Below are 21,879 nucleotides of genomic sequence, written 5' to 3' on the forward strand. Positions count from 1 at the left end.
GAATACCTCACTGCCATTATCTATGGCAAATCCCATTTCATTTACCGCCACCCTTTTCATAAGATGAGCTTATTAATATTACCACTCACCTTACAAATCCATCGTTTCTGGAATTTACTCCCCTGCTCAGTTTAGGATCATTAGTGAATTTAATCAATGCAGACTTTCCATTTTCATCAAGATGATTAATAAACATAATAGGAAGTCCGGGCCCCTCTGGGACATGTTGCATGGCTCTTCCCTACCCCTCGAGGATGCAACCATAATTATGCTCAGCTTGCAGTCTATCAGGCAATTTTGTCGCTACATTCATTTCCTTTAGACAACCTTCCTCCTCTCCTACCTTGTATGTATGGCGCCCTGGAGCCCTCCCCTTCCATTTTCACTCTGCAGCTTCGCTCAAATACCACCTCGTTCTCACATATTATTAAGTCCATCTCCTTTAATATAAGGAAATGGAGACCCAGGGATATTAAATAAATCAGTAGTTATCAAACAACCCAGATGTGGCTGTTAATAGCTAATTTTCTCGAATAGGTGACATATTCGTCAATGGGCAAAGTGGAATCCATGCAATTCACTCATTAACCCATGATCGCCCAAGGTTATTCAATAATGAGACCCAGGAAGATGAAGTTTTGGCAGTGAGATGGTCCAGCCGCCAAGCGCCCTGAACCTCGGCCCTAGATGGGCCCTCCTGGGCTAGGATTTCCAGCACAGGAAACATGTTTGTTTTCAAATGGAAATAGTGGTTGGCTTCATTTTATCAATACTCGTTATCAACTGCCCTTCCCCAACCCGCCTCTCTGCCTTATCTTAAGAGCTAACTTCCCACTTTTCACACGTCTTTCTCCTTTTTAAGACTTTCTTAACTTCCGGACTCTTCCGTTCCTTTGTTATCTCTGCTGTCTCCTGTTTACCTAAACCTCTTCTCTCCTGACCCTGGTCTTAAGAGACTTCCACTTGCTCCAGTCCATCATCTCCCTCCTCCTCCCGCCTACGGGAAGCTCACACACCATGCATGAAAAAAAGCAATTATGAAAATGAAACGCCCTGCAGCTGTAGCCTTCCCTTTGGAAAAAGAGAGTGTGATGTGAGTGCACCCCGCAGTTCTTTCCTGCCTGTCACTGGCCAGGCTCAGTCCTTCCGACACCTGCTTATCAGAGGCCCAAACCGCAATCACAGGCATGCCCCTCCAACCCGGCGACTGGGTTTGACCCCGACTTCACTGGAGGCCCTATGTGAACGCCATGATCTATGTGACGATAATACCAGGGACCGATTAAAAAAACAAACCAAACCAAACAAAAAACACTTTTAATTTAAAGATGTTTTAGGCTTGAGATAGGCAGCATTTGTACCTCTGGGAGTAGAGCGAAGTTTCCCCGCGGACCTGCGTCGCCTTCAGAGGCATCTCCTTCCACAAGACCCGTCAGTCAGAGGGAATCCGGGCCCTAGCTTTCCTGTCACGGCTCGTGGCGGTGGGCAGGGGCTGGCTCCTAGAGCCACGTGACCCAGCCTAGAGCCTGGAGGGACTTAGGGAAGTAGGTTGAGGCAGACTAGCAGGGATGTGTTTAAGAATTTGGGTTGAGGGGCGCCTGGGTGGCACAGCGGTTAAGCACCTGCCTTCGGCTCAGGGCGTGATCCCGGCGTTACGGGATCGAGCCCCACATCAGGCTCCTCCGCTGGGAGCCTGCTTCTTCCTCTCCCACTCCCCCTGCTTGTGTTCCCTCTCTCGCTGGCTGTCTCTATCTCTGTCAAATAAATAAAATCTTAAAAAAAAAAAAAAGAATTTGGGCTGAGATGGAAGTAAGGTTCCCACTGGCGACTCTTGTTGCCTTTGTCCTCCGACCTCACTTTAAGAGGCTGTGACTGTGAGGAAACACATCCACTGGCCCAGGTCGCCTGGACTCAGACGCCAAGGGCAGGTCCTGCTGCCTCACCCTCAGCCCTGGACACCTCCTGCTCTCTCTCCTTTATTTTCTGTTTGGTCACCACACACTTTCGTTCTAAATTCTCTCACTGTGGTAGAACAGAGAGAAAACGAGCAAAGGAAAATGGGAAGGGCGAACATTGCAGAGATCCCAAATGCGGTTTCCCTAGGTCTTCAAAAAGAATTCTGCAAATGCTAAAGCTTTCATGAGGTAAGAGATTAACACTGACAAAACTGGTTGAAAAAAATAAAAAGAGGTGACCTAATAACCTGAAAAACCCACTTGGGCTTACCTGAGGCCAAGAGACCTTGTGGGGATTCTGGGTTTCCTTTGCAAATGGGGGATTTCAGGTTGGTAAACATGGTAGTCGGGTCAGTCAACTGTGTCCTTAGACCCAGGTTCTTGTGGTTTCAAAGGCTGGTTAGCGCCTGGCAGCCCCACCACTTGCTCTCAGCAGCGAGGTGGGGGGGAGGGCAGGACCACCTCACCCTTGGGAGTCTCTGTAGCCTGAAGGAGGGCCAGAGGGAAGCCTTCAGATTCTGTCTCCAGCTGTCAGGAGCAGGGCATTCTACCGTGTTTTCAGGCACGGCCACCTCTAGTGGTGTCGACGCTGTCCTATCAGGCATGATTTCCACCCCAGGAAGGGCCCATCAGATGGGACAACAGCGCAGAGGAAGGAAGGACTCTACCGTTGAGCCAGGCACCGCGCTAGGCACGTTCACCTATGCTATCTTGTGTATCTTTGCAAACAAAGGATTTTCTTAATTACGTGGATTTGCAGATTATGTGAAAAAAGTTCTGACACAATGGTTTAATTACAATTATAATGACTAATATTCACTGAGCACCTATTATGTTCTAACGCTGGGCTGACGACTTTACCTCCACCAAATCCTTCCGTCCTTATCCCCATTTTACAAAGCAGGCAGCGGGAGCTGGAAAGGACGCCTGCTCAAGGTCGCCTGGGTGGCGAGTGACAGAACCAGGCTGACAGCTCTTCACCCCCTCCTTTCTTATTTTTATGCAATGACGCAGCCGGCTTTCAATGGTGCTTGCTAGCAGGCCAACAGAACAGGCCCAGCAGCCCCTAGGGAACAAAGTTCCCGGTTGCCTGGGAGTGCTGTGTAGGAAAGCCTGCAAAGCAGAGAAGGGCAAAAACAAGTTCTCTAGTCCACTTCATCACGTCTGCTCCCACGAGGGGGAATGAACGGTCCCGCAGTGATCCCTCTCATGAATCCTGAACACCCGCCACACACGCGTGCACAGAGTCTCTGTTTCCTCTCCGTCTTTCCGTCTACTTGAGCCCCGTTTCCTCAAAGGAACACGGGACACGTTTTGTCTATCTTGCTCTGGGCCCCGAACTACCTTACATTTTGTCCACTGAGGCTGCATTTACTGCCCTCTTTTTTCTCCTTAAACCAGGTAAAACTCACAGCCCTCTTGACAGTGGCCTCAGAAAGCTCACCCACCTAAAAGGGCTGCTTCTGACTTTTGCTTGCACTGGGAGCCTGTGACCTGGTTTGGGGTGCTGCTCACGAAGGATGCCACGGCCTCCCCTTGCCACGAGAGGCGAGCCACGGCAGCTTGTAGGCTGAGGCGTGCGCGTGCTCTCCATGACTGACACCTGCTGGTGCTGCTGGCCTTCGTCCAGCACTTGCTGGTTTTATGCACAGAGAGCAGAGCTGCTTCATTGCAAGAGTCCCATCAGTTTACTAATTAGCTCTTTTCCCTTGAAACCCACTGTTAAGTCCGAAGTCAGATTCAAAATCAATATGGAAGCACTAAGAGCCACACTTGTATGGACAATTTGAGGTGGAACAGGCTTCCACCTCAAATGGACCCTCCTCGGAGTTATTAGCCTGAACTACATAGACGACGGACTTCTGGGCCAAGAGGGGCTTTAGCATCCGGAGGGAAGCGATTCGAGGAAACTCCCGAAAGAGCCAGATGCAGATGAAGGGATTAAGTTGGGTCCAGTGCCTAGGTCCCCAACCCCCCATCGTTGCTACCATCCCATCCTCCCCCCTTCCCATGCAGCATCTCACCCCCACCCCTCACACTGCCATGTTGCAGAACAGCAGAATTATCAGCAGTTGGCTTGTTCTCAAGGTAAAACGGTTGAGATGTCAAAAATGATAGCCAAGGTCACCAGAAACCAGACAGCTGAGTTCCCAAATGCCGTAAGGTGGCAATGTCAGAAGAGCATCCAGGAATGAAGTGGAGGGTCTGGAGGACTTCTCCTCCTTAGAAGGACTGACGGTGTGACTTCCTCTTTCTAAAACATCTCTGCATAACTAAATAGCAGGGCCCTTCGATTTCTTGAAAAGAAACATCTGTGGCTTCCGTTTTAGGGTAGGAAAGGCATTCTCCTTGAGTCAGAGAAAAGATTCAAGTTATCTGGAAATCCTTTTTCTTAAGAAAATCTCCAAAGCTAGAGACCCCAGAATTCAAATTAATGATACATTCAGGGGCCTCCCAACTTTTCAGTATTGAAATTTTTATCAATTTGACCAAAGGACATATGTACTACCCTTGAGACCTATTCCCTTTCCTTCTACCTTCGGTAAAGTCAGAGTAGATGATAACTTTAATTCACTCATTTATATAACTGACTCAAGACTTTTGCATTAATAATTAAACAGTAGATAATCCACAAGTAATTTCCATTTGGTGGGGAGAATGCGAAAGCTTTTCCTTGTACTAATTTTACCTGCCAATGTTTTATCATGGTAACGCTGACCTTGGCTCTGTTCTCTGGGGGTGAGTTCTGTTCTCCCTTGGTGGTAGGGGAGTCTTTCTGAAGTGCACCCGGAACACCTGCAGAAGCCAGGCCAGGAGAAATGACTAATTTGCCAGCTCCCTCCAGGCAGCGACCATGACTTTGCTTCCCACGTAGCACCTTGCATGCATCAATAACTTTTTTAGATTGAATGAAATAAAATCAGTTGCCTCTGTATTTTTGCTAATTCAGTGAAAAACTTTATCAAAGTGAGAGCCGAAGTGAATGGCTGGAGAGTGGTTTAACTGAAAAGATTTTTGTAATCATGGTCAGAAGTGAACGGTACTATTATCAGCACTTGACATATCTGACTATGAGGTATTTCACAATTTGAGACACAAATAGGACCAAGTGTGTGACCCTGATAATATTTCAACGTGGCTCTTTCTTTCTGTGGGACCCAAACTTTACCTGTTAAACCTAGTTGTAAACAGGGTAACTTTTTTTCTGCTGACATACCCCTTGCTACATTTATATTCCATCCATGGAATAGGAGTCTGGAGTTTCTGAATGTACTTATTAAGGTACTGGAATAATGGTTCAGAGTATGGAATGCTGGGTTTCAGAAATGGGGAAATGAAGCAGAAAAACCCCTTATTCAGGACATCAGCCTAGGAAAGAAAGCTGGATGGTATTTGACGGTATTAGTTCATCTCAGCTGCTCTCTACGTTAGCTATGAGCTGGTGCAAGAAAAGCCAGGTTTAACAGGACACTCAGTCCTAACCAAGACAACTGTGTATTAGTCCTAGAGCCTTTCAGTATCTGTGGCATTTGGGAAAATAAAAGTTTTGCCTCCTTGAGTATCACGTTTTTATCGTTTTACAAAGTGTGACTAATGCTTCTTTGTCAAATAACAGATATAAATACCTAAAACTTGGGGCGCCTGGGTGGTTCAGTCGGTTAAGCGCCTGACTCTCAATTATGCTCAGGTCATGGCCTCAGGGTCATGAGATTGAGCTCCACATCGGGCTCTGTGCTGCGTGTGGCGTCTGCTGGAGATTCTCTCTCCCCCTCTCCCCCTCCTCCCCTGCCTCCTGCGTGTGCTCTTTCTCTCTAAAAAAAAAAAAAAAAAAAAAACCAACAAAAAACAACAAAACAAAAAAAACAAAAAAAAACTCTTAAAACTTAAAAAAGATACTATGGTCCTAGGTTTTAAATAAAGTGATTCAGTCCCAATGGGAGCCCGAGAACATCAGGGGGAACGCTGGTTTGTAATGCAGCCCCCTCCTGTCAGCGCGCCGCCTGTCAACTTCGCATGTCCAACAGTGGGGACCCAGCAGTGAAACAGTGCTTCCCTGCAGGGAAGTGGATCTAGCTGGGGAGAGGACTCTCAGGAGAGAGTTCAATGACAGAAATGCTTAGGCTGTCCTAAGTGGAGCTCCTGCCTGTGCCGTGTGTCCTCAGTTTGGGGATGATGGGCAGTGGAATGGGATTCCTGCATCATGGTTAAGAGGATTCCCGCTCAGCCAGTCCCGGGCTGGGATCCCAGCTCCCCCTGCTAGCTGAGTCCTCAGTGGACTGAGTCGGCCCTTCTCTGTTCCAGTTTCTCCATCTACCCACCTCAACACACTGTTGTGAGAATTACACTAAAATGCATAGTAAGCACCTTGCATAGTGTCTGGGACCTATGAACACTAAAAAAAAAAATATGTACAGAAAATAAGCTTTAGTTACTTCAGAATACTGTTTTTATTTTTTATATGTGATGACAATTTTCAAAACTTCAACCACACAAATGACTACTTTTCTAAGATCACTTTTGTTAAAGGTAAGTTCATAGGAAAGGACAGTGGCCTGGATGGAGTCAGTGGTATTAGAAAAGGTGCTGACTTGGCAGAGATCTTAAGGATCGTGTATTTCAACTTGCTTGTTTTTATAGATGAGGGAACGGAGGCCCAGAATGGCGACCTCCACCGCAAGCTAAGAAGAGAATCCAGATTTCCACACTAGGCAAGGATGCACGCGTGAGACAAAGGCAGGCCTCTCTTACTTTTGTGAGCGGGTATGATGCGACTATGTAAACCGAGTCAGTGGAGAAAGGAGGCAGGGCTGCAGAGAATAGGAGGAATCATAGCAAATTCCAGGGATCCCAGTATGCAGACCATCATGGGGAAGTCGGTGAGAGAAGGCATTCTGATGTGAAGGAGAGCATAAGTTTAGTTTTCAACATTGGCAGCTTGGAGGACCATCTCCGTGGGTTTCACCTCTGGGCAGTTTCCGATCTAGAAGTAGAGCTGTGTTGTTAGGGCTGGGCCAGGAGCAAAGACCAGGGAGAAGAACACACGGAATTAAAAGATGCAGCCGTGTTCAACAAACTTGCCAGTGGAAACGACCCAAGGATCCAGAGCTGAGCCGAGAGGGTCAGTTGAAATTAAAAAGGGAAGAAGGAAATGCCACCGAGGAAGGGGAATGTTGGGTGCAAAAGCCAATGACTTAGTTTCAGGATGGGCTCAACCATCAAGTCTGAAACTCAGGAAGCAGGCAGGGCAAAAATAAAGTTGGAAAAAGAAGCCACGTGTCCTTTAGATTCAATTTGGAGGCAGCTAGCAGCAAATAAAAAAAAAAAGCAGTTTCTGAGGTGGGAAATGAAGCAGCCTGAATCCCTTATTCAAGAAATTAGGCTTCGAAATAAAGTGGGAAGGTATTTGATGATAGTTGGGAGAGATGGCAGAGCAAAGTAATGGCTTATTCAAGATAAAGGACTCTATGAATATTTGAAAGCAGAAGGAAAGAGATGAAGGATGAGAGATTAAAGCTTTGGGGAAGTAGAAGATAAACCTGGAATAAGAGTTCTCAGTAGGCTAAAAAGCAAGAGATCAAGGCAAAGTTGGACTCACTAGCATTAAATCCTCAAGACATCTCTCCCCCTTGATATGAATGTTTTGAGTTTGAAGTTATGTTGGAGCTTTTGGAAGTCTTAGGATATTTACAAGGACTTGAAAGTTCTACTTACTCACTTTTCATTTTATAAAAGAAACCGTTAATGGCAAACTGAGGGTTGGGACCAGTTTCTTCTGGTGCACCGTGGTTTGAACATCCCCCACGCGCTTAGCACACCTGGTATTAAGTCATTACCTGTGTCATTATTTGCTTAGAGCCTTTCTTCTTTGACGGATCTAAATAGCACACAGGGAGAACCCACATGTGTGCTTTTAACCCAGCGCCCAGCAACCTGTGCAGTGCCAAACGTATAATGGGAGTCTGATAAATATTTGTTAAATGGGTGAATAAAGGAATGAATTAGTGAGTGGCCTCTCCCACAGAATGCAAACTTGTATCCAGGGAGATAATGCAGGATTTGCCTTATTCTCTGGAAGTGAATCACGCAGTTATCAAGTACATTACCTTTTTCAAAACCATGTGGTTAAGGACCTGGGGCTTTTCCAGTACCTTAAAAAAATAATCACACACCCCAAAGATATCGTCAAAATGAATAGAAGAATCCGTCCTTGAATGCAGATGAGAAGCGAATTTAACTGGAGAGTAAGATGGTGTGCAACATATTTACACTTTCTGTACTGGCTTGATGGCAATTTGCTTCTACTTTGTTATCTGTGCAATGGGAATAATGGTTAAGGGGTGTTGAGCATAATTAAGATGGCAAAGTACTTCTAGCAGCGTCTGATGCCTTTAGGGTTAACTCCGAGTATTATTCCATCATTTACTTCCTCTAAAAGTTAAGTTTCCAACTTTGTATATTATTTTTATTATAATGCAACTAGATGGTTAAGAGGGCTTACCGCTTATAGCTTTTCCATCTAAAAACCTTACTACTCACTCAAAATGGATAAGCTCCAAGATTCAGGAGGCATTATTACATCAAGTGTGGTCCATAAATATCTGCAGACTGCCTAAATAATGATTTAATATTAAAAGTGGCTTCATTTCACCCTCATGAGAAACCTCAGGCTCAGGAAGGCTAAGCTACTCGCCTAGCCTTACCCAGTATCGGCAACTCCAACCCAAGCTTCCTGATGCCTGCCTCTAGTCATTTTGCGTATCTGCAGCTGATTCTATCTCTGATTTTTTTTCTTTTCTCCCATCAGGACATGATGATCAGAAGCTCTCCACAGAATGGTTTCTAATTGTGCTTATGGCAACCATCTGCTTCCTCGTGTTAATTTTCACCCTCATCTGTAAAACGTAGGTTTTTTTTTTTTTTTTTTTAAATTTCAATGTTTCCAATGAGGTCTGAGTATTGAATTTTTACACTTCGGCCGTGCCTCCATTAGGGTGCCTATTATCAGATGGAATTTACAGCGCTTTGGGGTCCTCTGGACTGCCTCTCCAAGGGGAGTATGGACCAAATTTAAAAAATGAGAAACATCCTTAGGTGATTTATGGAGACCAGACAGAGCACAACACAGCCCCTCAGCCATGACGCACCCTTCTTGAATTTGACAACAGTGTAGTCATTTCTGCGAAACCTTTTACTTTTGTGTTCTTTTGATTCCTTTACTGCCTTCCCACTCAGTATCTGGTTGTCCTAGTTGAGCCACTAGCAGATTCCCTTTATAGCTTGGGAGACTGAAATCACCCCAGTGCCTCCCATGGTCTGATCTCCAATGAGGAAGTGCCAGCTCCCACCCTCACCCTTTGATCACCCGGTCCCCGAGTGGCCGATTGTCCTTTGGTCAAACTCAGATTGTAGAAAGGTCATGCAGATCTGGTGAACAACCCTCGAGCCTGCAAATGGCCCCATGAAAACTCTTCACTCGCTTTGGCAGTCAGCAAGGCAAAGTGCCATTCAGGAGGCTTAAGGACATGTTCTGTCTCAGTCCTTTCATAATTTAGAAAACTACTTAGGTTTTAAAGAGCTTCATTATTATACATGTTACATTCTGTGGGGTGGAAGGTGGCAATTCAAAGGAGAGGAAAAAGTAAATTCTGTGAGCCAGGACAGGTGGGTGTGGAGCTGGATCCAGCATGGGTCAGCGGTGGGGCACCGAGGGCCTTACACATCACCCATGTTCAGAAATTAGGCCGAAAACATGGACCAACACAAAGCAATTACCATCATGTCTTCCTTGGGTGATTCAGAAGCCACATCATAGCCCAACTACTATTACAATATAGATATTTATAACTCTTGGTCCATAAAGGTTTTGAATTTATAGAACAGCAAGTCCTGAGATTAACTAGGTCAATTTGTAGAGTAGATACTGAAAGACAAGAAAGGATGCTCTTGTTCACCTAATTCTCTGCTTTACTCTGTTTTCAGAGGTCACTTATGGACCAGGTTGTTTCCACCGGTTCCAGCACCAAAAAACAGTATTAAGGATATCTTTGTAATCGTCAGCCCTGAGGTAATGTTGAAGGCTCTTATGATGGGTCCTATCTGCCCAGGGTTGGGTCTCCAGGGATTGGTCATCAGGTTACTGGTTTTCCATATTCCAAGGCAGAGTGTCTACCCGGGGGGGGGGGGCAGTGACTTTATGTCGCTTTAGTCATTCTGCTCTTTGGCTCAATGTTATGTTATGTATGTTCATTAGTGTCGGGATATTAGAAATGTCCTGTTCAGCTATAAGTGTCCTCACCAGTCAGGCTGGTATTTTTTCTATCAGCCGTCTCTTAACTGAGCTGGGGCAATTCCTTCACTCCTAGGAGCCCTGACTTCCTTTTCTCTATAGTCAGGGGGCAAAGATGAGATGGTCCAATGTCCTGTTGAGCCCTGATGTTTTAAGAACCTGTGTTACGGCACATGGATACCTTAATCAATAACATTTTTCAGAGGAACTTTTCCTAGTTCCTTAGGATAAAGGACCATAGAGAAGGCAAATTACTTCCCTAAATATGCATTTCCTTAGGCCTTGTTGGCCATTCAAAACTTAGGCTTACCTGAATGCTCACTTAGCAACGGGCTGCCCAATTGTTCTAGCATCATTTTCTGAAAAAAGAATCATCCTTTTCCCCAGTGAATTGTCATGGCATCTTTGTTGAAAATCAGTTATCTATATATGTGTGGGTCTACTTATGGACTATCTGTTTTCATTTATCTGTTTGTCTATCATTATGCCAATGCGGTCTTGATAACTATAGCTTTATTGCAAACCTGGAGATTAGGTAGTGTAAGGCTTCCAAACAGGATTTTTTAAAAAAAGATTTGTTTATTTAAGGGGCACCTGGGTGACTCAGTCGGTTAAGCATCTCCCTTTGGCTCAGTTCATGATCTCAGGGTTCTGGGATCGAGCCCCACATCAGGCGCCTTGCTCAGTGGGGTCTGCTTCTCCTCCCACTCCTTCTGCCTGCTGCTGTACCTGCTTATGTTCTATCAAATAAATAAATAAAATCTTAAAAAAAAAGATTTGAGAGAGAGAGAGAGAGAACATGAGTGGGAGAGGCAGAGGGAGAGAGAGAATGTCAAGCAGATTCCATGCTGAGTGTGGAGCCCAACTCGGGGCTCCATCCCAGGCCCCTGAGATCAGGACCTGAGCCAAAACCAAGAGTTGGAAGCTCAACTGACTGAGCCACCCAGGTGCTCCCAAACGAGATTTTTCTCCAAAGTTGGTTTGGTTATTCTCGGTGTTTTGTTTTGCATTCCCGTATAAATTTTAGAGCAACTTTATTAATTTCTACCAAAAAAGTTGCTGGGATCTTTATTAGGATTGTGTTAATTGTAGGTTAATGTGGGGAAAAGTGACATGTTAAAAATGAGTCTCCCAATCTGTAAACATGACATAGCATCATAGCATACAAACAAAAAATATCATCAATCTATTTAGGTTTTCTTTAATTTCTCTCAGCAATATTTTGTGATTTCCAGTGTACAGTTATTATTATACACTTTGTCAAATCCGTCCTTAAATTAAGTGGTTATTTAGATTAGGGGTCAGCAAACTTTCTCTATGAAGAGCCAGATAGTAAATACCTAACAGCCAAATGGTTTCTCTCAACTATTCAGTGTTGCCGCTGTGGTGTGAAAGTAGCCGTAGACAGTATGCAAATGAATGAGCTTGGCTCTGGCCAATAAAACTTTATTTACAAAAACAGGCAATAAGCCAGATTCTGCCCACAGGCTGTAGTTTGCTGATCCTTCATGTAGATCAAGCTATTGTATTAACAAATTTAGCTTTCCAATGTAGTGCTTCATGAACGGATGAATAACCTGGTGATTGTAGGGCAGCTAAGGGTCAAACCCTCACTGAAATGGATCATTTCGATAAGCTGTGACCTTTAGAGTTTTCAGTTTGGGTGTTTGGAATAATTATAGACCATAGTAGTTACGAACCTAGTCAAGCAAAGAATTGAGTCAGACAGAAGAACCATTCTGTCCCAACAGCCCGTGCTCTCCTTTACCAGCGAACAGGGGCTTTGCTTTTGTTAACCCATAGCTTTTCTGGAAAAAGAGTGGATCCCATCGAGAAACCTTGTTTGGTTTCATCTGAATTTGTGCCGTCAATCCCTCCTTGCTCCAGCATAGTCATCCCGGATAACCTACATTTGATTTTAGCAGCCCAGTCAAGTCATTTGTCTTGTTGCCTCTTCATGGAACATCTTAATGCTGATATCTAATTTCCCTATAGAGCCCCCAAAGATTTTCTTTAATATTCTGAGGTTGGTGAAAGAAACTGGCTTAAGAGCTTATTGTATAAGCTTGTGGTTTGTTGTTAATTAAAATCAAGTCATGTGTGCAAAATAACTTGGGGTCGACAAGCTGGTTTCAAAATAAGCAAAGGATTAACGTCAGAGCTCAGAGCTGCTAGGCTCCTCTTAGACAACTTACTTCTCACATTGCCGAGTTTCATGCATAAGAAAGAGAGACAAACTGACAGAGATAGCATATAGAACTCAGAAAATGAAGCATTGCCCTATAATGCTCTCAGCCTATGCTCTCAATTTTCCGCCTGGGAGAATATGCCCCAGCCTGAAGCTCTGAAGGTAAAGTCCTTCGGACTCACTCTTGGGGCCTCTGCTACAAGGGGGTGGGAGACACCAATTAGTGCTATTGGAAATGATGGTTTTGGTTTTGCATCCCACCAGGAAGCCTGTAGTGTGTGGGAAAGGAAGTTTTCTGCTTGCAATTACAAACTGCGTCTCTAAGCTTGGTGTGGGTACCCAGAGTCCTGGGATTTGGAGGGTATCTGCCATCCCGGAGCTCTCATTAAGCAATTTTTTGCTTGTCCAGACCCAAGTTAGAAATTGTTCTGTAACGTTCAAGAGACAGGTACTGACAGGGAGAGGTGGGAGTGAAGACGGAGGGGCAGAAGCTAACCCTTATCAATTACAAAGGCGGCGGCTTTTTGTTAAAAAAAAAAATAAAAAAGTTGTGTCCTGTGTTTCAGGTTTGTTAGAGAGCAGTTTCCAGCTGTTCCTTATTTCTACAATGGTAGCCAGAGAGGGTTCCTTCCAAAATTAAATATAAGCCATTTAAATTCTAGTACCTAAGGCAGAGAGCACATTGCTCTGGTTGTCACCACATACTCAATGCACAGCAGTGTCTAAGGTACAGTAGGTATCATAGGTATTAAAAATGTGTTAAATGAGGGGCGCCTGCTTGGCTGGGTCGGTTAAGCATCTGCCTTCGGCTCAGGTCATGATCTCGGGGTCCTGGGATTGAGCCTGTGTTGGGCTCCCTGCTCAGATCCCTGCTCCCTTTCCCTCTGCTCCCATCTACCCCCATGTGTGTGCATGCATGCACTCTCTCTCAAATCAAGTCTTTTTTAAAAAATGTGTTGTATGAGGAAGCAAGGTAGAGAAATATCTCTTGTAGGTGATTTCTGTCACAAAGTTTCTCATTAATAGCATTATAATAGCCCAAATTAGACAAATACAGCCAAATTTAAGGGGAGATTACAATAAACTATGAAGGAAAAATGGTGGAACTATTCAATGATGCAGCCCAAGAATATATATTTTCAAATATTACATGATGTTACACAGAAAGCAATTTATGAAGCTGACTATCCATTTGCCTTCATTTAACTGTAAAGGTAACTTTGTACCTAGAAAATAAGGCTGGAGAGAAACAATGGGCTGTGTGTGGGAGATAGGTTGATGGATAGAGTTTTGTTTTCTTCCTATTTTCCATATTTTCTTAGTGAACATTTACTATTTTTATAAGCAAAATACACTTAAACAATTGTAAAGAAATTCGAGAGAAGAAAAAGTGTACTTAAAGACATCTAAGGGAGGATGTTTTGTTTTATAGAAAACGGTTTCCAGTGAAACAGAAATTGAAGTCATAAGTTATGTGGAAGAGCCTGGACTTGAGACCCTGGAAGATTCCGTGTTTTGATTGGCACTGGAACGTTCTCAAAAGTGAACTCACACTCACATGCCTCAGTGATAAGAAGAACGGGAACTGTTGTTTCCTGGCAAAGAAGAGTTCCGAATTTACTGAACGCTCAGTTTAGCTGCAAGGCAATGTGGCCAGACAGATCTCTTAAAAGCGTGGATGCCTCCTAAAAAACTCCTTGCTCGCTCGGTGTGATTGCTCAACCTGACCATTCTGCCAGGTCTTTCCTTCCCCCTCTGCAGGGCACCTACTCCTCCCTTGCCAATCTTTGCGATTTACATTACTTACCTCAAACTTCTGTGCAAGAGACAGTTTTTAAGGCCGACGTCAACTGGCAGGGAAGGTTGTAGAGCTGAAGCTACCAATGGTGATACTCAACTGAAATATCCACAAGGAAGCACTCTGCCCCAGCCTGGAGTTCATTACGAACGTAGAGTCGAGGCTGTCTTTCCCAGAGCAAGTGGGACCTGTGGTGTTTTTTGTTTTGTTTTCCCCTGAGTTGTAGAATACGTTTTCTTTCAAGTAGTGTGTGTGGGGTGGGGGACTACCTACAGATATGATTGAGGAAGCACGATTTGAGGCAAACTCATTAAAAAATGAAGAGCTAACATATCACTCCATACCAAAGCAGAGATTCGGATTTTGTTTGAGATTATATTCTTGAAGGCAGCCTGGATATTTGGGAAGATACTGAGAAAGGCCTTGGGTAGAATTGGGTTGGGAAGGGGATTGCTCAATCAGGAATGAACTTTCTGGAGAGATGTTGGCTTGCACATATTTTAAAGCAATTGTCGGGTGCTGGTCCAGTAGTTCTGGGTCAATCCTACAAGCATCCCATCAAACATCCTAATCTAGACATCCTCTCCACATCCTCCTCTAGGGGTCTGCATCTAGATTGGAGGCCTTGGTGATGGGCAGTGGGCTACAGGTAGAACCAAGTACATACAGGTGTGTCCAGGGCAGAGAGGAGGTAGGAGGGAACAGTGAGTACTCAAAAGGACCCCAACAGTGCTGATGATACGTGGCCCTGGAGTAGGAAGCTTAGGACAGGGAAACAAGGTCACAGTGTTTTGAACCCCCTGTATGGCTACACACTCTATATGCTTTCCAGAGTTGTTTTAGTCAAGTGGATTCAATAATGGGGCACACTGAGTACCAAGTACTTCCAGAGGGTGTTCTTTTGGTAACCATCCATTGAAACAAGCAGGGAGTTAGACCCAGAACAATAGGGACAGCAGTATGACAGCTATCAGTTACTGCCTGTTTCCAAGTACTATGGACTGAATGTTTGTGCCCATTCCCCTCTAATTCATACTGAAACTCTGTACCCCAATGTGATGGGATTAGGAGGTGTGGGGGGGCGGTCTTTGAGTGGTGATTAGATCACGAGGTTGGAGCCCTCATGAAGGGAATTAGTGCTCTTTTAAAGGGACTCCAAGGAGTTTTCTTTCCCCTACATAAAGATAGGAGAAGTTGGCATTCTGCAACCACTAAGAGGGCTCTCCCAAGAACCCTGCCATGCTGGCACCTTGAACTGGGGACACCAGCCTCCAGAACCAAGAAATAAATTCCTGTTGTTTATCAGCCACCCCGAGTATGGTTCTTTGTAATAGCAGCCCGAGCTAAGATGCCCAGGGTTAGGAACTATACCTGATATTTCACACACATCATCTCTAATCCCGAGAAGCCCACAACTTTTGTATCACTGCCGCATTTTACAGGGGAGATCACTGAAGAAACTGCATACTGAAGCATTGAATACCAGGCTCAAATGAGCCCAGTAGTGTAGATAGGCCTGCTGGAAAAAAGCTGATGCCTGCTTAGAGGTGGGACCAGGAGGGCATGGCCCATGGAGGTGCTGCATTCACTGGCAAAATGTCTGATTATCGGACTGATCCAGAATCTCTGTGAATGGCATTCAAGAACCTGCATTTTTAGTGAACATTCTTAGACATTCTGAAACTCGCCAGTACATTAGAATCACCTGGAGGCATCATTAAAACAGATCGTTGGGCCCCAACCTCAGTTTCAGATTGAGTAGATCTGGGGTGGGGTCTGAGATTCTGCATTTCTAATAAGTTCCCGGGTGATGCTGATGCTTGTTTCCCAGTCACACTTCATGAACAGCAGCCCTGGGTGTTTCTGACGAATACCAAAATTTGGAAACCAACTGCTGCAGGAGTAAGTGATTGAAAAGTCCTGCCCCAAATTGCCCCCTTTGGGGCTTATCGCTCTCTGACTGATGTCCTTCAAAACCAGAACCTGGAAACCTAGGGTAATGGCCACTGCCTCTGCTAGGAGTCTGGAAGAGAAGGAGGAAGCTGCCCCCACTTTGGCTGCTTCTTCATTGTTGGGTGTGGTGTTCCACATCAGAGATGCCTCCCTCAACCTCAGTACCAGCCAACACCTAGGTACAAAACCAGCACCACCATCTGGATCTTGGTCTGTGTGTTTCAGGAGCAACACAGTGTGGACCATGTGGTCTCCCCAGTGCATTAGGACCTTCCTCTTCCTCACTGCTCAGCTCCTACTCATTTTTTTGAAACCCAAATCCCATGTCTCTTCTGCGAAGCCTTAAAAAGCAGTTTGATTGAGCCTACCTCTGGGTTTTCACTCTGGGCTTCTATCCCTCTCTCGGAGCTATTGCACTGTAGGATATACCATTCACAGTTTGGAGGTCTCCCCAGACTGTGTGCTCCAGGAGGATGGCGCTCATGTGAAATTCATCCTCTTATCTGTGGTGTCTAGGACCATTGGACCCTTTCAACCCTGGCACAGGGCCTTGCATGTAGTTGGAACTGAGTGATATTTGGCAGAGATCACCAAGGCCTATAATAATATCATGGAAAGGAAGACGGGTGTCTAATGAGAAGATGATTGGAAATAACCAGGACACACATGTGTGCCCGACCATCTGGCTGGTGTACCCTAGTCCTTTTTTGCTGATGATGTGTCTAAGTGGTGACGTAGAAATGCCGTATAAAAGGAGTTAGGCTTTGGATGTGGCATGTTTTAAGTGGTCTGTCCAGTTTTCGCTGGCTTTGTCATGACAAATCAGAGTGTGAACATTTTCTTAACAGTAAATACCCCCATCAACAGGTCAATTAGACATTGGCACCCACCTCTTTACATCTTCCACCAGGACAGGAGTGAGTGCCAGCTGTCTCCCAAAGAGCCTTCAGTCGCATGCTCAGAACAAACAGCGCTTCTCTAAGACAGCCTTTCCAATAAGGATTTTAGTCCGATGTCTTTCTTTGGCAGTTGGAATTCTCTGAGCGTAGCATAGGGAAAGTGCCGGGGAGACTCGAAGGGGGAGTTCAGTGTGCCAACAGCACAACCATCTGAGCCTTATTGAAATGCTCAAGGCCTCAAGCTATTTATGCAGGCTGGGCAAGAATTCCACACGGGCGAAGAACATCCTGATTAAAAATCCAAACGTTTTCATGGTGAGACTTGTATGTGTCAGGACCATCTGTTGGTGGAATTAATAAACCTTGGGTGCTAATTTGTTAAAGAAAAAGTAGGTGTCTAGAAGCGAGAACAGAGAACCGAAAACAATCTTTGGTGGCACGAGGCAAGGTGAAAACCCTAATTAGAACAGGAACCCTAATTAGAACAGGACTTGGTGTTAGCCCAAGGATCTTTGTGACAAAGACCCTATAGCTATTCCTGCTTCCACACCCTGCAAATCAAGTTCCAGGATACAAACCTTTTGAAAGCCACTTTTCAAAGAATATTATATTGAACCAGAAGACAATCTTATCTTTTTGCCAGTAGCCCTGTGTTTTAGGTAATACATGTGAATGTAAATTCTCTTCAGAACGAGAACTGTTTCACACAGACGACAGCGAATTGTCTAAGTCCGCAAATCGAACAGGAGCACATTTCTCATTCCCCGCCGCCATATTCTCATTCTTTGTCCCCAACATTGTTTTTATCATCTCTCAGCTAGGACCATCACAACTCAACTAAAATCCTGGCCTCCAGTATTGTCTTTCTTGGAAGGACCTACATAAAATCACACCTGCCTCCATCACCCCCGTCCAAGACCCACAGATAACTCTATCACCTTCAAGTTAAAGCTGCTGTCAACGCGAAGTCCCTGGGACGCAGCTCCTCAGTGGCTTCCTGGCCACATCCTGAAGGAGCGCCCCTCCGTAACGAACAGCACGCCCTCTCGTCCCTCCATCTCCCCGCGTCAGCTTTCTCCGGTCTTTTTCTTCACCGGTTGACGGTTATCTTCTATAATTTCAGTCCTTTGCCACCAGGAAAACTCTGTGTTCCCCAGGTAACTTCATTTTGAGTCTATTTTATCACTTACTGTATTATTTAAAAATTCGGGGTCTCATTTAAAGGGAGACACGCTGAGGTCAAGAACAATGTCCTGGCTGTGTACTTAACCACCGAGTTGGAACTGGCTGAATTTTGCGGGACAATAAAAAACAAAGTGGGTTTCTTAAAAGCGAAGCCGACCCGAAAACTACATATATTCAATTTAGCTCGAAAGAACGAAGCTCTAACGGGTAGACTCATTTATTAAAGCTGTACAGCGACAGCCAGAAACGACACCATCACTAAAGCTTAGAAATGAAGTAATAAGAACTCACAGTTGGTGTGGCTCGCGTTCCTGAGACGCCTCTCTCTACCTCACCAGCCGGTCATCACTCGGGCTCCGTGGAGCTCTCGCTGAACTTCCGTGAGCCAGTACTACCCATAGGGCTCGCGATAAATGGGTGGCAGGTGGAGCAAAATTAGCCCACGTGGCCCATGTGTGTTAACTTAAAGTTCTACTGGACTCTTTTCACCATGAAGGTGTGTTATCAGATTAGTTTCATTCATTAAACTAAAAGCAAAGCTCTGTCCCTGCCAGGTGATGCAATGAAAGACGATGTAAACCTGGGAAGGGGCGTGGGGAATCGCAGGAAAGATGTCAGCAATGAAGTACTGGTGTCATAGTTCAAAAGTCAGCAAGTTTCTTCTTAAAGAGCTAGATGGAAAATATTTTCAGCTGCGAGAGCCATCTGTTCTCCACGGCAACTTCTCAGTTCTGCCATTATAGCACAAAAGCAGCCACAGACAGTATATAAATGAGTGTGGCTGTGTTCCAATAAATCTTTATTTACAAAAACCAGGCAATGAGCCAGGTTTGGACTGTGGGCCAATATTTATCTGTACATAGCTTAATGGATCCAAAATGTTACATTTGAGCGTGCCGTTTCTTTTCTTCCTTTTTTTTTTTTTAAAGCAAAGCAACCAATTTGGGAAATATGTTTAATCAATAAAGATAGTTCTATGGTGGGGGGCGCCTCTCTGGTGTAGTTGGTTGAGCATCCAACTCTCTCTCTCTCTTGTTTTAAAGATTTTATTTATTTATTTGACAGAGCGAGAGACAGCCAATGGGAGAGGGAACACAAGCAGGGGGAGTGGGAGAGGAAGAAGCAGGCTCCCAGCAGAGGAGCCTGATGTGGGGCTCAATCCCAGAACCCTGGGATCACGCCCTGAGCCAAAGGCAGACGCTTAACGACTGAGCCACCCAGGCGCCCCCAACTCTTGGTTTCAGCTCAGGTTGTGATCTTAGAGCTGTGAGATCAAGCCCCTGCATCAGGCTCTGTGCTCAGCACGGAGTCTGCTTAAGATTCTCTCTCTTCCTCTGCCCCTCCCTGCCACTCTCTCTCTGTCTCTCTCAAATAAATAAATCTTAAAAAAAAAAAATCATTCTATGGAGGGAGGTGGTGGTTAAAAAAATGTGTTGTGTTTGACTGAACTTTACCTTGTTATGAGTTGGTTTTGCAAGAAACAAGGGTCCAGAATTCTGTTCATACTTTTATCTGTTCACACCTTTTACACCATTTGCCAATAAGCATGTGTTTCTGTCACCTCCAGTGAACCCTGAAGAGGGAAGCCGTAATCTGATTTCTGTGGTTTTCCAGTGCCCAGCACAGTGTGCAACACATAGAAAGCGTTGACATCTTCATTGTTGACAAACAAAAGAGGAATGACTGGGCCGATTCAAATTCTGTTATTTGGTCTCAGATATTTTGTTCTAAAGTGTGATAAATGGGGGCGCCTGGGTAGCGCAGTCGTTAAAGCGTCTGCCTTCGGCTCAGGGCGTGATCCCGGCGTTCCGGGATCGAGTCCCACATCGGGCTCCTCCACTAGGAGCCTGCTTCTTCCTCTCTCACTCGCCTGCTGTGTTCCCTCTCTCGCTGGCTGTCTCTCTGTCACATAAATAAATAAAATCTTTAAAAAAAAAAAATAAAGTGTGATAAATGGCACATCAACCACATATTTTTTTTCAACTAGTTCTGTTATAGTTATGTTCTGGGTGACAAGCCTCTTTCAAGACACTTCTGGAATCTCCCTCCATACCTCAGAGCCATGGACCCCTTTAGAGATTTGATAACACGTCAGCAAGATCCTAGAATTTTGCATTAGAAATTAATTACCTCAACAAGGATGAATCCTCTAAGCCTGAAGTTGCCAGACTTAGCAAATAAAAATAGATGAAGCCCAGTTAAATTTGAATTTCAGATAAATTTTGCATGGGGCATACACTATAAAATCATTGACTTTTTAAAAATCTGAAATCCAAGTTTAAGTTGGACTTCCCTATTTTATCTGGCAACTCAGATCTTGTAGGATAGCCTGTTTGAAAAATAGCTCTGAGAACGCTTGAAGTCCAGTACAACAAACAAGCAAAAACACCATTTGCAGTAAAAAAAAAAAATAATAGCCAAGCTGGGCTGCTTTGGAGCAGAGAAGTCACCACACCTGAGCTACGTGAGGTTTCCCTGCAGGAATCCTGCACCTGGGATCTTGGCTTAAACCCCTGGTCACTCTTTAACAACCCACATACAACTTCCCACCTTATTCCCTTCTTGTTGCTGTATGGCAACCAATATCTGTCTATCTGTCTGTCTATGTGTGGTGGGGGGAGGGTTCCATCTCCTTCATTCTATGGCCCTCATGGGGTCTTTCAGCCACAGCACTCCCCTGTGCTAGAACAGTGCCTGGTACACAGAGGGTGGCCACTCGTCCCTGAATGACTGGTTGGAACCCACTTCAGGGACCTGCTCCTCCAAATGGCTGTGCCCCGAGTCTGCTTGTGATTCACGACTCCTTCATCTCCCACATACCAGCCCCTGATGTGCTCTGCTTGGACCTCACCATTTCCCCCTCGCCCACTCCATGTCCTCCTGACTGCTTTCCAGGAGCATTGAAGACACTATCTCCTTTTTCCCTCTTGTTCTTTCTCTCAGGAAAAACTTATTTCTAGGTGTTGAAATGCACTGAATTAAGAGTTCTAAATTCTGGTCCTGACTTTCTAATCATCTGTGTTACTTTGGCTTTGTAGCACCACCTCCTTACCTCCATTCCCTAAATGAAAAAGGAATAAAACCGGCATCTCCCACTTCTTAGTGTGAAGAGCACTTTGAAAACAATAAAAACAAATTAAGCTATTACTCTTTGTTAGTTGAAATCCTAAGACATACATATTTCCTGGTAGAGTTTGCGCTGTTCGTAGCAAGTGGTAGGACAACTGACCGTAACTGTTGGCGGTAAAGGACAGAGGATGAGTTTGTTTAAATTGCGAGCTCTCTTGAGTATTGTCGTTTACACTTGAGTCATGGGATTGGAACATTTAATCAGCACGCGCCATTTAGCATGAGGGGAAAGGGGCCTCCTTTTGGACAGGCATATGGTCATCACACCCTGCCAGGAGAGCAGGGGCTGAGCAAATCACCCCAAGTGGTGCCAGACACTCTTCCTCCTCTAGCTTTGTTCGTGTCAGGGTTGGGGGGATACAGGCCTGGTGCCTGGGAAGTAGTCAAGAACACAAGTGATTTAAATACCAGCTAATAGGGGCACCTGGGTGGCTCAGTTAGTTAAGCGTCTGCCTTCAGCTCTGGTCACGATCTCAGGGTCCTGA

General features: G+C 45.0%; 1 protein-coding gene across 2 annotated transcripts in view; it reads left to right on the plus strand.

The window, feature by feature from the left end:
* Positions 1-15,537, plus strand: part of IL5RA (interleukin 5 receptor subunit alpha) — a 35,499-nt gene extending 19,962 nt beyond the window's left edge. For both annotated transcript variants that reach the window (XM_008703155.2, XM_008703156.2), the window contains exons 10-12: positions 8,761-8,857; positions 9,936-10,020; positions 13,863-15,537. In XM_008703155.2, the coding sequence (XP_008701377.1) occupies positions 8,761-8,857; positions 9,936-10,020; positions 13,863-13,949 (269 nt within the window). In that variant the 3' untranslated portion in view covers positions 13,950-15,537. The remainder of the gene's footprint in view (positions 1-8,760; positions 8,858-9,935; positions 10,021-13,862) is intronic.
* The last annotated feature ends 6,342 nt before the right edge of the window (positions 15,538-21,879 follow it).

Source organism: Ursus maritimus, unplaced genomic scaffold (assembly GCF_017311325.1).
Source record: "Ursus maritimus isolate PB19 unplaced genomic scaffold, ASM1731132v1 scaffold_14, whole genome shotgun sequence".
In the NCBI taxonomy this organism is placed as follows: domain Eukaryota; kingdom Metazoa; phylum Chordata; class Mammalia; order Carnivora; family Ursidae; genus Ursus; species Ursus maritimus.